General features: G+C 44.8%; 1 protein-coding gene and 1 long non-coding RNA gene across 2 annotated transcripts; both read right to left on the bottom strand.

Moving 5' to 3' along the window:
* Positions 1 to 2,908: 2,908 nt before the first annotated feature.
* Positions 2,909 to 7,049, bottom strand: LOC125544544. Its single transcript, XR_007299549.1, has 2 exons — positions 6,460 to 7,049; positions 2,909 to 6,088 (listed from the first exon to the last, which is right to left on the bottom strand). It is a non-coding gene; the product is annotated as an uncharacterized LOC125544544 (long non-coding RNA).
* A 5,549-nt stretch (positions 7,050 to 12,598) lies between these two features.
* On the bottom strand, positions 12,599 to 14,901 carry LOC125544543 (cytochrome b561 and DOMON domain-containing protein At3g61750). Its single transcript, XM_048708271.1, has 4 exons — positions 14,384 to 14,901; positions 13,880 to 14,276; positions 13,237 to 13,520; positions 12,599 to 13,116 (listed from the first exon to the last, which is right to left on the bottom strand). Exons 1-4 carry the CDS (start codon positions 14,555 to 14,557, stop codon positions 12,856 to 12,858), a joined length of 1,116 nt encoding a protein of 371 aa, XP_048564228.1. The 5' UTR covers positions 14,558 to 14,901; the 3' UTR covers positions 12,599 to 12,855.
* Between the last annotated feature and the right edge of the window lie 1,584 nt (positions 14,902 to 16,485).

Below are 16,485 nucleotides of genomic sequence, written 5' to 3'. Positions count from 1 at the left end.
AATTTTGTAGTTAGAAACTTACGCTTCAAATCTTTACGAGGTTAGTAAGCAAAAGGTTAGCTGCCGCAGTGCCCTCATTTCTGTCGGGCCAATCAGAAGCTTCAATACTGCACCCTGATCCACCTTCCAGTAATGCAACTAAATGAAAATAAAGAGATATTAGATAATAAAAGCTTCATATTCTAGAAAAATCTTTCCATTCTCGCATGGTTCAGGTAACTACAACATGCACACATGAACATCCGCGAAACTACAACATGCACACATGAACATCCGCGAAATTAGCAAGTTGCAACCTACAATGATGTACTCTTCTTACTTACTCCACTCATACATATACTCCATAGAGACTGGCAAGTACCAGCTACAACATCAATGGAAAGGAACCATGCAAGTGAAAGAATATAGGATGATATAGCTGTTATCGCCGAATTAGACATGAATCACTAAATATATGATGCTATAGCTGCAACATTGGTTCTACTGGATTCCATTCAGGTGTATGCTTCCTGAACCAGTGGAACTTGCACGACATCGTGCCCAACCACAGAAGAGAAGGGGGTAAAAATATGGGAGTGTCTACGTCTCAGTCGACTGAGACTTAGTTAAGTCTCAGTCGCTGACGTCAGCGCCATCGGCCCTAGGCTGTTTGCTCCCCGCACAGGGCTGGCGGCTGGTGCTGGTTCGTTGTCTCCACGTCTTGGGCTGGGCTTGCCCCATGCGACTTGTTTTCTTTTTACCGATTTAATTCCCTTCTCTATTCTGCTACAGGTACAAATACACGGCTAACTTGCTGGCCCCTGGGAGAAATACTTCGGCCTATTCAACAAGTGGAAAATGGAGAGATGAAAAACAATGGAGAAAACACTACATAAATAATTTAAAATGAAAATATAATAGTTACGTGTGGGTAACTAGCCTAGCGCACACCCTAGCTACGGGTTTAAATTTTTCTGGTTTAGTTGGAAAAATGAATTAGACTCAAAAAAAGGTGGCACATGAATATTTTTTAGTTTTTTCCCTTTCATTTCTTTTGTTTCTCTATTTTCTTACTAAATTGTTGTTTATGTTTCTTTTTTCTTCTGCCTTTACTTTTATTTTCTTCTATCTTGTTTCTTCTTTCTTTCTTTCAAGAAATATCTATATTTATTGGATAATACAGGACAATTTTTAAATAGGTTGGACACGAAGTTGAATATTTATTTAACAAAATCTCATACGAAGCAACCGAAGGCGAGTCTTGCAGTTGCATGTCTAGTGGCAAACATGCAACTTCCACTGCCCCTCCTCGATAAAATACAACAGAGTTGCAGTTGCGTTGAAGACATATAATTGCAATTGGGGGCGACACTTACAGTTACATGCTTAGTAGAAGACATGCAACTGCCCCCTCACCTGACAAAACACCAATAAGTTGTTAATTGCATTGAAGAAATGCAGTTTGCAGTCGGAGGGCGACACTTGCAGTTGTGTGCCTAGTGCCTGACATGCAACTTCCTTCCCCTCGACAAAACACTGGTAAGTTGTAGTCGTGTTGAAGACATGCAATTGCAGTCAGGGCGACACTTGCAATCATGTTGAAGACATGCAGTTGCATACAGTGGCGACACTTGCAGTTACATGCTTAGTGGAAGACATGCAACTACCCCCTCCTCCTATAAACCACCACTAAGTTGCAACCATGTTGAAGACATGCAGTTGCAGTCGTGTGCAACACTTGCAGTTGCGTGCCTAGTGCCTGACATGCAAATTCCTTACTGTCGAAAAAACACCAGTAAGTTGCAATCACATTGAAGACATGCAGTTGCATTCAGGGCGACACTTGCGGTTGTGTGCCTAGTGGCAGGCATGAAATTTCTCCCTCCCCGAACAAAAATACCATAGAAATGCAGTCACGTTGATGACACGTAGTTCCAGTTGGGGCGACACTTGTAGTTGCGTGCCTAGTGGTAGTAATGCAAATGCCTCCCTTCCCTGACTGACAAACACCACATAGTTGCAGTCAAGGACGAACACATGCAGTTGCATGCCTGGTGACAAACATGCAACTACCCCTCACACACAGAAAAATAGAGTTGCAATCGAGGGTGACACTTGCAATTGCATGCCTGGTGGCAGACATGCAGTTGACCTCCTGACACAAAATAGCACAGAGTTATAGTCGGGCACGACACTTGCAGTTGTGTGCCTAATGGCGGAACCCCCCCCCCCCCCCCCCACAAAGTTGTTTAATAAAAAATGGTACAAAAAAGTTTTAAGAAAAAGAAAAACTTGAAAATACAAAATGCAAAAATAAAAATCATCATCACAAGAAACATAATAAAAAAACATTACACACTTACAAAAATAAAATAAAATATAATGATCATACAAAATGGTTGCTCCTGATAGTTCTCAACCGATTCTCCTCCCTCCTCAGATAGTTTGTTTCCCCCGCTGAAAAATTGCAGCCTAAAAAACAAAAAGGAAAATCCCAAAACTAGACAAGAAAAAATAACCGCTAAAGGTCAACCCATAGCGCATACCCGGCCGACACGAGAGAAACAAAAAACAAGGAAGAAAATAGGTCGGTCGCGCACCTAAAACATTTCAATTTAATACAAAGACAAGCATAGCAAAATCTAACGGTCAAAGAGTTGATTGGGACTTGGCTAAAACTTAGTTTAACAATCCGGTATAAACCCAAAAATGGAAAATAAAATAAAAAATAAAAAGGTAATAATAATAATAATAATTTACAGGGGTTGTAAGCTAAATGCTTCATACTGCTCCTAATACCGACACAAGGCACTTTAGTCTATATATACTAGTAAACATGCACGTGCAACGCACGTCTCAATCAAACCACATCAAAATTCATGTGGGTATACAATTTTGAATTCATACTCTGGAAATGGCCCCTTCTCTATAAACAAAAGGACAAAGTACAAACTCATCAATTATCTTTTGAGAATGCCACTGAGGTTCAAGCAGACCACAAAGAAATCATAATTGTACAAAAAAAGTTACAAATCAATGGGAATCAATTGGATGAACAACTTCTACATAGAGAATATATGGGTGTGGCCTATTTAGTCTATTGTATAGTAAAAATGGAATCAAATTAAATATCCGATGAAGATTTCAGAAATTTTATTTTCTTGGGTGAACTTCAAAGGAACATATAAACATTGTCCAAATGAACATGGTGTCGTCAATGCAAAGTTGGAACAAAAACCTCCCGAAAAATAGCAATCTTGGAAGAACTGAATTAGCTTCCTTCTTGGATTTTGGGCTGCTTGTTATCTTCTGAGTTTGAAGGCTCGGCAGTGAAGGTAATCCCACCTGTGGGAGTCATAGCGGGTACCACCTGCTAGCAGTAAGAGTCGGACAATTTTTCCTCCATTTTCAGTTTATCTCAGCATCTCCTGGAGTGGAACTATGGTGCAATGGGGGTATGCATATTGTAGTTAAAACACACACTGCTCTCCAAGTATACATAGAGAAAGCTGTAATGGAAAGTAGTATGATCTGAACTAATTACTCATCTTTTGAAATTGTCGTAGATCGTATATATGAGAACTCAAACTGGTGGTGGCACCTATTACTAAAGCCCGTAGATCTAAGGAGGGCACTTAACCTTATAAGAATATATTGCACTAATCTATATAAGCTGGTAATCAACAAAAGCAACAGACAGCTTAAGCATAACATATGGTTTGATGAAAAATAACAGTTGATAGCATTATAATAGAGGATCAGATTATTAAATTATGGAATTTCATTTGTGTGGAAATAAACTGACCATCAAAGTTTTATATGAGTAATATGGACAATAGATGCAGAGATAAAAGGAAGCCAGAAGTTGATTACATGCACCTTTATAAGAATCTGCATATGTACAACACTCCCAGAACTCAAAAAATCTAGCATGCCATTAGCCTTGAGATAATTGTAACTGCATCCCAATAGAAATACTGTTGCAACCATAGAATATTCTAGCGAGGAACTCCAAAGAATTTGGGGCTTAATTCCCAGAAGTCCATAGAATACAGTACACCACTCCCAGAAGTCCGAAGAATTTGAGGATTAATTCCTCGGTACTACACTACCACAATCTCCCTTGTGGTGATACAACAGTTCAGAAGAAAGTTAATCGGCATAATGTACATTATATTTTGCTCACATGTCAAGTAAAATGTTCTGTACAATAGCACATTCGGCGGAAAATATAATGCTTGCAGAGAGCTTCTGTTTTACAAATGTTTAGCAGACTTAATTAGGAAGTAATGTAAACAATAACAAAAATGAAATTTGAGTCCTCCAATGCATGTCATGATATGCATGGACTTCAATAGAAGAAAGGAGAATAGTTTCATTATGATGTGTCATGTGTGCTGTAAAAGTGATGATCCTTAGCCAGATTTCCTAGGACAAAGCAAAGTACAAACACAGATAAAAGTGAAACATCAATACTCGTTCCATTCCTTCCTTATAGGAGTCACTGCATGATGTATTCTTCTGAGCACTTTTGTGTACGATGCAGAGGTGGTCATGCAAAGACCAAGAAATGAATTTCGCAGAATGTTAAATCAGTTATACTATAGAAAGCCTACTGATATCGATGCACTTGGGTGTGCACTTACATGTACAAATAGTAAAGACTCCATGACTTTTGCCATACCTGGAGAAATGACTACCACAAGGATTCCATGGATTTCTGCAATTATAGAAAGAAATATTTGTTTTGCTTCTTAAAAATGTCTAAAGGGCATTTTTCTTCTTCTTCAAGTAACTTGTAGGGAATAGCAATGACAATGCTTTTGCTGGATTAAATTTCCCCCACAAAAAACTTGTCATGTGTGTATATAGTATGTAAACTGATACTAAATTCATGTACTGTAGGCAGATCTCAAGAAATTGTTACAAAGATTAGTCTGAATAGTGATAAACCAAAATCTGAACTTCACAAAATCACCAAAGCAAAAAGTGGCTTCCACTATTACTCCAGTATATTTCCAACCTAAATCTTAAGGGGGAGTCAGACGTTCAGTAGAATATGGTCGGTTAAAAAGCACTGCACATGCAACTGTGTTAAAATTTTCCAATTAAGCTGCTATTCAAACATGTCACTCAACAAAAACAAAGCTAGGTATCAATATATTTTGGTTCCTGTCCTGTTGTCATCTATCCTTGTTCAGTTTGCAACAAAAATTTCTACAAGGAACATAATATGAACAAGGGACATCACCAACAATTATTTCACAAGGAGATGTGTAGGATGAGTGTCAAGGAAGTGATCAGTGCTGGTACATCTAGCTTACCATGATCAAGTTACATGTATAGGCAGACCATAAGATGATCCAAGTCCACTAATATTCAATGTACTCAGCCACACAGCACAATTTCTAGAGAAAATCGAACAACATAAGTAGCTAAGCCTTGGTCTGGTGGGTTACCTCCAGGTATCTTCTCGAAGCCCTACCATTTGGGCACACAGACCGCCGCGTCGTATCTCGAGTAACTAAGGAGCTTCATGAGTAGATGGCGACTGGAACTGCCAGTACATTGGCCTCTTACAAAAACCTGGAGCCATGTCTCGTGGATCGAGAAGAGGGAGTGAACAATGGAGAGCAGCTTGTTTTCTTTCTCATCTCCTGCTTTCTTGTACATTTAAAATGGAACATGCAGATATGCAGAATGTCAGCTTCAGCATACAACAACACACTAAGTTAAGTTATCCAGTTATTACTTTGGGTAAAAGTTAATGAGCAAAACAGATAGCCCAGTGCATTCTCTGAACCAGGATTGATAAGGGCGCACGCACATGACACGGTTGATTAGATTACAAATTAGCTAGCTCGTGATTAGATTACAGGAGGGGAACAAATCGTGCCCACGTTGATGTATTTCATGCCTCGGCAATAAGGCTAAAAGCCTGAAAAATGGTCTCTAGAATGAATCATGGTAAATGAGACTAAATTGGACCATTGTGCAATCGACACCTCATAGAAACTAAATTGTACTACTGTGCAATCAAAACTTGAGAGACAACCAGTTACAGCTGCAAGCCAGCAATGTCAGTAGAATTTTGTTTTGCACTACACTCCTGCAGTCAAATAAGATCAAACATGTCAGACATATCAAAATTGATGTCGATGTTATCTTGGGCGGTGGTTTTAAGGAGTAAATTCAGAGCAAAAGAGGCTAGCAACATTAGGAATACTAACGACAATTCACTTGGAAGCAACTGCTACAAAAAATGTAGTACTAACGACAAATTCATTTGGAAGTGATCGATATACATGTGATTCCAGAAATGTTCCTACAACCTGTAATTATCAGAGGTTGGGAAGCGCTAAAGTGGGCAGTTTCATACGGTAGCAGCCAGCCAGCTAACCAACCGGACGAACAAAATTTGGGGCAAGCCATGGTCGCAAACATACAATTCAAATGAACAGAGCTGATGGGGGAACATACCTTGATCTTGTCTGCGAAGTGGCCGAGGTCGGGGAGCCCGGGTCCTCGCCGCCGTTACCCTTGAGGCAGTCGCTGACGAGCATGGCCAAGTCCAACTCGCTCTCGTGGCTCCCGTTGTGGCTCCCGGGCCCCTCACCCCTTCTCGCGTCCGCTGCCATATCCCATAGGTCGCCCACCGGCGACCCCCTGCCCCCGCCGCCCCTAGGCGACACCCTCGCCGGCAGTGAAGAAAGAACCCAGATTAAGAAGCTTTAGAGAGAAATTTATGCAACGAATCAAACTGGCTGCTACTCACCTGCGAAGCACATCCAACGTGATGTCCGTTCCCCTGCCCCTCCCTCTCCAGATGTGGCGGCGCGACGTGCCTCTCCACCTCTGCTGCCTCCGATTGGGGTGGAAGGAGACACGTGGTGGACGGCGCTGCGGGCGAGGCGCGTCGGCGGACGACGATGGAGGTGATCCGAACTCGGGAGGCAGCTGGGGAGGCGTGGAGAACTCGGGAAGAAGAGATTGATTTCGGGAACTGGTAGCGATCAGAATCGCATGATTGTAGGGGACGCCGGACCAGTAGCTGGAATATTCGTCCGTTGGTGGAGTATGGTCAGTCATTGAAAATTGCTAACTCCACACAATAGACTTATTAGATCAATGATGGCTGTTAGATTAAAATTTATGGCCTAATCGTGTGGTGCTGATCGGTTGGTGCGATGTCTTGGGTCTAATTACGGAGTGCACCTAAGAAAATTCTTGTTCGATTGTTTAATAGTAGTGGAGATCCGTTCTCGCTTATAGGAAAGAATAAGAAAATAGAAGCTGACCTGGGCAGAATAAAGCCCAACAAACAAAGTAAAAAATTGTCTTTTCCAGCCCACCGTCCAAAGCCTGCCCTGACACACACAAAAAACAGGACAAAAACGCAGCCCACCCAGTTCGTCCCCTACGTGGGCTCGTTTACAAGTCAATAGGGCTGCACACATCATAAAGCAATACAGAAATCTAACGGTAAAGAGATTCGACTAAGACTTCATAAAAACTCAGTCGACTGAGTTTTAGGGCAACCGTAAAAATATAGATACATGCTTGTACTCAATTCAAAGAGGGGGCAAAAATGCCTCTAATCCATGGTCCATCCGGAAAGGAGAGAGTATCATTACCATTTGGGACTCGGGGATTAGGTGACGACTCATGCGTCCGTGGAGGCTGCATGTCTCCGGCGCATCTCCGACGGCCGAGGCTCATGTGCCTGTGGCGGCGGCAGGTGTCTCACGCGTCTCCGGCGAGGGCGGGTGCGGCCGGGTGCCAGCTGGAGCAGCAGAGGCAGGCCGTGAAGGCAGCGGCTGTAAGAATAGTTGGGCACCACGGGAGCAACAGAGGTGCGGCGGCGGTGGGGCGGGCTCATAGTCTTCGTCATGTGCGACAGACTTTCCGCCCTTCTTGGCCGGCGGCTTCTCCGTGGTGGTGCAGCAGCGTAATCCTGCAGCAGGAAGTACTCGTCGTCGTCAATGGACTCCTCATCGCAACAATAAAACTCTTTTTTCTGCAATTTATAGAAATGAAGCTCAGAGCAAAAACCACAAAGAAGCCATCACCTGTGCTTGGCATTCCATCAAACAAGTGCAGAGTAACCTCATCCAAAACATATGCATTATTTCTTCACTGCGACCACATGAACCAGCGCAATTTATTTGAGTTGTCGCCACATCTTGCGAGGAGCTCCCCACGGGCCGCAGGCCCCATGGATGAAAACGCTATGCTAGCTGCACTCAACCGCAAGATGGTCTCCACCGAGTAACGAATCATGTAGTCACTGAAGCAGGCAAACAAGTTAGAGTAGAAACAACCATAGAGTAATCACGTTATGTGTTTCCAATTCCAAATAACCCTATTTGTAGATTTAAAAAAGCAACTCTGGATTGAATCCAACAAACGAAGACTGAATCAGGCCCGACCTTTGTTTTTTCTTGCGTCTACACAGGGCGCCTGAGTACCTACATTTATGTGACCAGAACTGTTATACAACCCTGTAATCAGTTAACTAATTTAATTACATACAGGCTGCAGCTTCCTGGGTGCAGATCGGTCGTGCGGAGGTGTGGCCAATGGACATAACGCGAGGATCGTGACGGATCCGCGGCCAAAAATACGGGCTATCTGGTTCGATTAGTACCTTTGCGTTGTCTAGGGCTAGGCCATGGCGTGAAGCTCCATCGGCACCTGTACTGGCATGAATGTGAACGGCGTAGAGAGGAAACTTACTGGATTCTCTAGCTCACGGATCAGGTTGGCGGCCACGCGAGCGACGACAGAGTTAGAGGAGGAGCGGCCTGCGGCGGCGGCCTGCTTGTGTCCATCAGAGAAGGCTGCGGCGGCGGCCTGCTTGTGTCCATCAGAGAAGGAGCGGCGCGGCGGGCGGGGACTCCCTGCTTGTGTCCATCAGAGGAGGAGCGGCGGGCGGCGGCGGCCCATGACACAAAAACGGACTCAACGCTGCTCGCGCGGCAACAATCCGCGATGGCGATGGTGATGGCGCGACCTTACGGTGCAGTGCCGCGAGGTCGGCGTGCAGGCATGATACGGTGTTGGTGGGCGGCGTTAAGGTTAAGGGCGATGTGAGTTGATTTTAGTTTTCTCCGTTTCCGATGATAACCGCGTGATTATAGGAGATGGACGGGGGCTGGTATTTCTCTGTTGGTGGATGGATCGTGGAGGTGAAGCACGGTCAGTCATGAGAATTTGCTAAGTCCACACCGCAAAGGCATTAAATCAATGGTAACTGTTAGATTTAGATCTGTGGGACTAATTGTGTGGTGCTGATCGGTTTGCGCGGTGTTGTGGGCTAATTTGCTTGGTGCACGTAAAAAAATTCTTGTTTGATTGTTTAATAGTAGTGTAGATGTAGATGTAGAAGAAGAAGTGTAGATTAGATCTGTGGGCCTAATCGTGTGGTGCTGATCGGTTTGAGTGGTGTTGTGGACCAATTTGCTTGTTGCACGTAAAAAGATTTTTGTTTAATTGTTTAATAGTAATGTAGATGTAGATGTAGACTCAGCCATATGAGTGGAAGTTCCCTGTCGTGCGTGGAAACCTCCTAGTCGACGCCTTAAGTGCGGGCTAGTAGAACCAGCGCCCATGCGGCAGCATTCTAGGCTGACCTAGTGCCATCGCTACGTTGTGGCTCTTCGTGGGGTCACCTTCGTTCTCTCGGTCACGGTTAACCAGTTGATCGATCAATCTTTGACTTTTGGCAAACAATACAAACAATTTCAATAATTCAAAAAAACCATGGATTTAAAAAAGAAATTTGTGATTTTGCAAAAATATCACTAATTTGGAAAAGTTCACGATGATTTTGAAAAAACACGATTTGAAAAAACTTCACAAATTTGTAAAAAGTTTGCGTTTCTTAAAAAGTTCATTCAGAAAGGTTCATGAATTTGAAAAAAATTCACGAATGGAAAAGGTTCACTAGTTTTGAAAAAAAGTTCATAAATTTGAAAAAAGTTCATCAGTTTTGAAAAAAATTCACAAATTTGGAAAAGGTTCATGGGTTTTGGTAAAAGAAGTTTGTATAAGTTGACATGAGCCTGTGGATTTGAAAAACCGTCATGCATCTAAAATTATTTCACAGATTTAGGAAAAAGTTCACAAATTATAAAAGAACTTCACATATGAAGAAAATGTTCACAATTACAAAAATGTCCATGAAAAATGTAAACTACACATTACATTCTACTTGGTTACTGTGGTTTGTACTAAGAAAAGAAAAATGTAAAATGGGCCGGCCCAGGCAGATGGGTGGTGTTCACCGGTTAGTGAAATAGCATAAATCAATCAAAGTGGTAGCCCATCAGGATTCAAGTCCTGGTGCTTGCATTATTCTGGATTTATTTCAGGATTTCCGACGATGTGCTTTGAGGAGACGTTTTCGTCAACAACGAGGTGTCTATGGTGACTTCGTAAATCATCAAGATGATATGCTGGCTCAGTCTATCAAATATACTCATAGAGATAAGGTGCGCGTGTGTGCGACCCTCTAGCTCTGCAGGCGCCTGTTACAATGCAATTTGCAAACCGGCCCACTCTAGTTTAGCGGAAATGTTACAAAGTTAGATAACTGGAAATTGAAGCCACGCCGGACTGGTTACGATTGCTGCGCTCCAACCACTACGACATCGCACTTGTTGTGTGCTAAGTTAAGTCGCTCTTTCATTTTATTTTGTTTCTTCTAGTTCGCGAATTCTTGACGGTTTTATTCGTTTTTCTCTTTTTTATTTCTTTTTTTAATGCGTGATTTTTTTAAAGAATGTCATGTTTTTTTAAATCGTTGTACTTTTTCAGATTACATGAACTTTATTCAAATTCGATGAACTTTTCCTGAATTCGATGAACTTTTCTCAGATTACATGAACTTTTTTCAAATTCGATGAACTTTTTTCAGATTACATGAACTTTTTTCAAATTTGGTGAACTTTTTCTGAATTCGATGAACTTTTTTTAGAATTTGATGAACTTTTTTCAAATTTGATGAACTTTTTTCAGATTACATGAACTTTTTTTAATTTGATGAACTTTTTCTAAATGCGATGAACTTTTTTCGAATTCAAAGAACTTTTTTCAAAACCGATGAACATTTTCGAATCCAATGAACTTTTTCTGAATTCGATGAACTTTTTTTCGAATCCGATGAACTTCTCTTCGAATTTGGTGAACTTTTTTTTAAAAATCGATGAACCTTTTTCATTTTTTTGAACTTTGCTTAAAATTTGATGAACTTTTTTTCGAATTTACGTTTCTTTTTTGAGATAATTTATATTGAGTATATATTAATGTTTTACTGCATGAAAAGGTTAACTAGAATTGTTTTCTTGTAGAAGACAACAAAGTTTGTATGTTTCTGATGGTTAGTGTGGTGCACTCGCAACAAAACGATCCAGAGTTTTACTTCAAAAGCGATTGGGTGCAAGTGCGCGTTGGGCCGGCCCATGCCAGCGACGCTGCAGGCGCTAGCTCGTTAACGGGCGCCTGCAGCGCTGACTAGGAGCTCCCGCCTTTAGCACCCGATAAACGGACTGGCGCTCGTGCACGCCGCTAGAGGGTCGTGGCCCATAGCACGCTCCACCGCTGCTTTTTGGATCGTTCGAGGCGGTGCTGCTTCGCTAGGTTTTTTTTTTCAATAGCACATGTGAAATAAACCTGCTGTTTTAAAAAAAAGGTTTCGGTTTTCCCTATTAATATGAAAATTTCATGAATTTGGAAAAAGTTTATCAATTTTATTGAGGATTTGAAAAAATGTTCATCAATTACGAAAAGAAAATGTGAATTTGAACAAAGCATGTGAATTTGGAAATGGGATCATGAATTTTCAAAAAAGTTTGTGAATTTAAATATTTTCAAGAATTTGGAAAAGTTCAAAATTTGAAAATATTCACGATTTTAATTTTTTTCATGGATTTCAAAAAATTCCTAATTATGAATAAAGTTCAATAATTTAATCAAAAATCATCATTTTAAAAAATGTTCATCGATTAGGAAGAAATCATTCACGAATTTGAGAAGGAGTTCACTGAATTTGCTGATTTAGAAAACAAGGAAAAGTTTGTGGATCTGAAATATGGTCATGCACTTGAAAGAAGTTCATGCATTCGAAAAAAGGTTCACGAATTTGAAAAAAGTTCACGTGTTTTGAGAGAAGTTTGCAAATTTGAAAAAACTTCACATGTTTTCAAAAAATGGTTACAATTTTTAAAAAGGGGAAAAAGGAAAAACCAGCCAAAAAACCTGAAGAAAAGAAAACTAGATTCTAAAAAATGCTGTAACATTACATTTGACGCACAACAACAAGAAATAGACAGGGTGTGCGATATGTTATGGTTGGTACTGCAGGTGGAGAGAAACCTGGATGTTGGATTTTCGAATCTCACCTCGCTAGCTGCATCTCAGCCATACTCGGTTTCCCGTTAACCGTAAAAGAAAATGGGCGGAGATAAAATCGCGTGAGAAAAACCGAACTGGCCGAATTAAAACTGTTTAGTAGATCTAAAAGAAACGAAATTTCATTTTTTTTTCCGGTTTCAATGTCGGTTCGGTTTTCAGTTTGTCGGTTTTAATGCCCACCCCTAACGCGAAACATGCCCCTAAATTAGCTGAACAAGAAAAATATCACTATTCACTCTTCGTCACGCATTGGAAGAAACAACATTGGAGTAGTACATTCAAACACTCTACACATTTCAAATCCAAAACACATCACCGATAGACTAGTCTCGCAGATCCCTGCTAAAAGATTCTGCAGAATAGATTACATGCTTACAACAACAGCATAAGAAGAAGAAGAAAACGAATGAAAATAATAGGGCCTTCAGCAGCTCACAGAACAAGAACCCTAGTCAAGCATAGTTAGTATGTCGTCGTAGCACCGCTGTTGTTTTTCCTCCTTGTCCACACCAGGACTTCCAGGGTGATAATGGTGATCAGAAGGATGGCCAGGCTGAACCCATAGCCGATCTTCCAGGGGTTACCAGCGCCTCCAACTTTGATTCCCAAGACAATGTTGACTGCTGCAAAGAAGAGCACAAGCCTGCCTACCCAATGGTGATACCAGTTCCAGTATTTCCGGTACTTCGAGTCTTTGTTGGGCCGTAGGAAGAATGCAAGAATCTGCAAAGTTACACATACATTCAGATCCATATATAATGCCTTCACTTGACAAGATTTTACTGCTCACATTTTCCATGGCATTAGTTCTCAGATCCATATAGGGAAGCAGATATCACATACCTGGAGGATACCAAGCACAAGCACAAATATGCCAAGGCCTCTATGTGCTGGAACATCTGCTTGGATCTTGCCGTAGAGTGATACTCCAGCCACAACGCCGGCCAGACCGAGGATGAAGCCGACGAACTGAATGCCGCCATGAAGGTAGAACCACAGAGGGTCCCAACCCCTGCAGTACCGAGCGATAATGGCACCGATAGGCAGGAGGACACCCCAAGCGAACAGGTTGAGTGCCCCATGAGTCCTTTTTAGGCCACTCGGGAAGGAGGAGCCTGAAGAGCTGCCTGCAATGCAAACAAGTGCCAAATTGTTTTCAAGAAAATAATGACTTGGTGACTGAGTCGTCACTGCACTAATGGTTAAAATGCCCTCCTCATTTGGTTTGTCAAACATATGGTATCTGATTCGATTACCACAGATCGATCACACTGAACTGTCACAGGCAACTTTTTACAATTTATTTAGTTACAATTTGTCAGTAGCCGATTAAATTTACTGAAGCAACAGTTTCAATTTCAAACATACATGTAATGAGATGTGCATTAATCATGCACGAGGTGACAATGTGAAATCTATTTATATTTCCATTCGGTAAGTTAAGTTTGCATTAGATGGTTAGCAGGCGCGAAGGAACCCAACTCACCTGTGGTGAAATCAAAGGTGATGGACGTCTTGCCCTGGTGCTCGGCTAGGCGGTCGTTGACAGGGATGGCAGAGCCGAAGGCGAAGAGCACCTGCTGCTTCTTGAGCTGCGAGTCGAAGTTGAGCTGGAAGGCGAGGTAGATCTTGGCCTGCTTGACGAGGACGGTGTGGGCGTGGCCGTTGGAGACGAGGAAGCCCCTGTCGGCGACGACCATGGAGGGCGCCTTGCCGTTGAGCGCAAACTGCTTGACGTGGGCTTGCCCCTTCTTGCCGACCCACCCGACCATGGCGCTCGAGCCCACCATGAGGCCGTCCTTGGAGAAGGCCATCCCCACCCACCCGGAGCTGTACATCGCCGAGAGCACCACCCGCAGCACGTTGTCCCCGCCCTGCGCGTACTGGAGGAGACAGCAGAATCGGTTCGGTGAGAGGCAATTAATCAAGAACGCTCCCGGTCCCCCTCAAGATCACCCGGATCTACAGTCGCGGCGGCAGTGGCACTTACCCGGAGCACGAAGTTGTTCCAGACGGGGCTGCAGGCCAGCCCGGAGTAGTTGCCGACGAGCTCGGTCGGCAGCGGGTCGTCGCAGCTGCCGGTCTGCGCCGTCACTAGTGCCGGCGCGAAGAAGGCCGACACGACGACGAGCACCGCAGCGCCGACGCCGAACGCGCGCGCCATTGCTGCTAGCCGATCCGCCGACGCCGTGAGAGGCCGATCTGTATCACCTGGGAGCCGAGGCAGTAACCGGACGGCAACCTGAATTACTAGCTGGAAAGCCAAGCAAGTGCGGATTCTTTTTTGTCCTCTGCCTCTTTGATGTGGTGATGGCTCTAGTGGTGGTGGGTGGCGACTGCAACTGGACGGACGCAGCTTGTGAGTTGTGATTGTATGCTTAAGATATTCTTCGCCGGTGAGCTGGGCCGGGAGGCAGGTGCAGGGAGCTCTTGTCTCGTGGCGAGCAGTGTCACTGGATCTGGAACCAAACCGCAACACGAGGGTGGCAAAAATGCCATCCCCATGTGTGCGCATGCGTCGCTTCTCTGCCTCCTCGCCTTTTTTTAACGGGCGGCCTCGATCCATTCCCCCACGCGGTTCACGACAGAGAGCCGAGAGCGCAACGCCGTAGCCGCGAATGATGTATTGGATCGGGCATCACGGCAAGAGATTTTCTCGTATGAGTTTTTGCGTAATTAGAGCAACTCCAACGGGAGTACCCATTTCATCTGCCGCCGTGTGGATAAAAACATCGGCCCAAGCGCAAAGTCATTTTCATTTCGTGTCTATTTTGTGTCTGTGCGGATCCATTTCTATTTTAAATTTGAACCATATTTGGGTTGACGGCGGACGCAAAGCTGACGTTTTCTGCACTCGCCTCGTCCGCCTGTGTTCAGGCCTGCCCCACCTGTCACTCACCCACCCACGTTCCTCTGCTTATTTTATTCGATGGCCCACCCCACCCCACATCTCTCCTCTGTGCAAACGCCAAGGTGCAGGCGCACTGCTCCGACGCGCCCGCCGGCCCGCTTGACCATCTCCTGCTCGCCGCACGGCCAAGCCGTCGACCGGTTCGCCGCCAACGAGCGTGGTACGGGCAGAGGCGAGCTTGCGGGATGCGGCGCACACAAGCGGGGCACGGGCAGAGGCGCGCAAGGCGAGGCGAGGATGGCTCCGGTGAGCGCGGGGCGCGGCGACGAGCGCGGAGCGGCAGCGCGCGGGACGGCTCCGGCGGGCGCGAAGAGCTACAACATGAGCGGGGCGCGGCGCGCAGGGGCGGCAGCGCGTGGGACGGCTCCGTCGGGCACGGGGGTGGCGAGCTGCAGCGCAAGTGGTGCGCGGTCAAATGCAACACACAGGAGGCGTGGTGAGCTGCAGTGCGAGGCGGGCTGGGGCAAGGGCGCAACGAGCTACGGTGGGGCGCGGCCGGCATGCTGCTCCGGCCATGCAGGTGGCTGCTTGTGTGCGTGCATGCACAACACATGCTACCCACGTGCATAGCTAGCCGTTCGGGTGCTCGTCGTGGCCTTCGGTCGTCTAGCTTGCCGTGGCCTTCGCTCGCCCCTTCAATACGCGGAACTCGCCGCGGTGTGCAGAGCTGGCTCTGCCGTGCAGCGCAGAGCCATGGCGGGCTCCAGCTCGTCCGCGCGCCGGGGTGGCGCTACTGCAGCCGTTGGCCTTGCCCCGTGCCGAACCCGGCCTGGCCTCGCCTCCCCACGCCCAGCCGTTGCACGGCCTCGCCCAGCGCCCGACCTCAAGCAGCATGCTCCAGCTCGCCCCGGCCATGGCCAACGTGCACCGGCGTTTGCGAGCTCTCTGTCTCCTATTTGTTTGACGAAATGTCGATCCGGACATGCATAAAATGGGTCCGTTTTTCGTTGGACGCACCTGCCAACCCAAACGAAAAAGCGGACACGGACGGGAGGACGGGCAACCCAAACAAACAAAAAACAAACAAAATCGATGTCCGTTTGGATCACCTCGTTGGAGTTGCTCTTATTGTGTATTTCGTGTTTGGTCTTGCAAACAAATGGGTTCTTATCTTATTGGCTGGAAAAAGCACTTCGTATACGTGCAAGCACGTTCTAACCCCAACTGGCAAAGCGCTGAAA

This window comes from Triticum urartu, chromosome 3, assembly GCF_003073215.2.
Source record: "Triticum urartu cultivar G1812 chromosome 3, Tu2.1, whole genome shotgun sequence".
In the NCBI taxonomy this organism is placed as follows: Eukaryota; Viridiplantae; Streptophyta; class Magnoliopsida; order Poales; family Poaceae; genus Triticum; species Triticum urartu.
The sequence above is the reverse complement of the archived record's forward strand: the minus strand, read 5'-3'. Positions and strand labels throughout refer to the sequence as shown.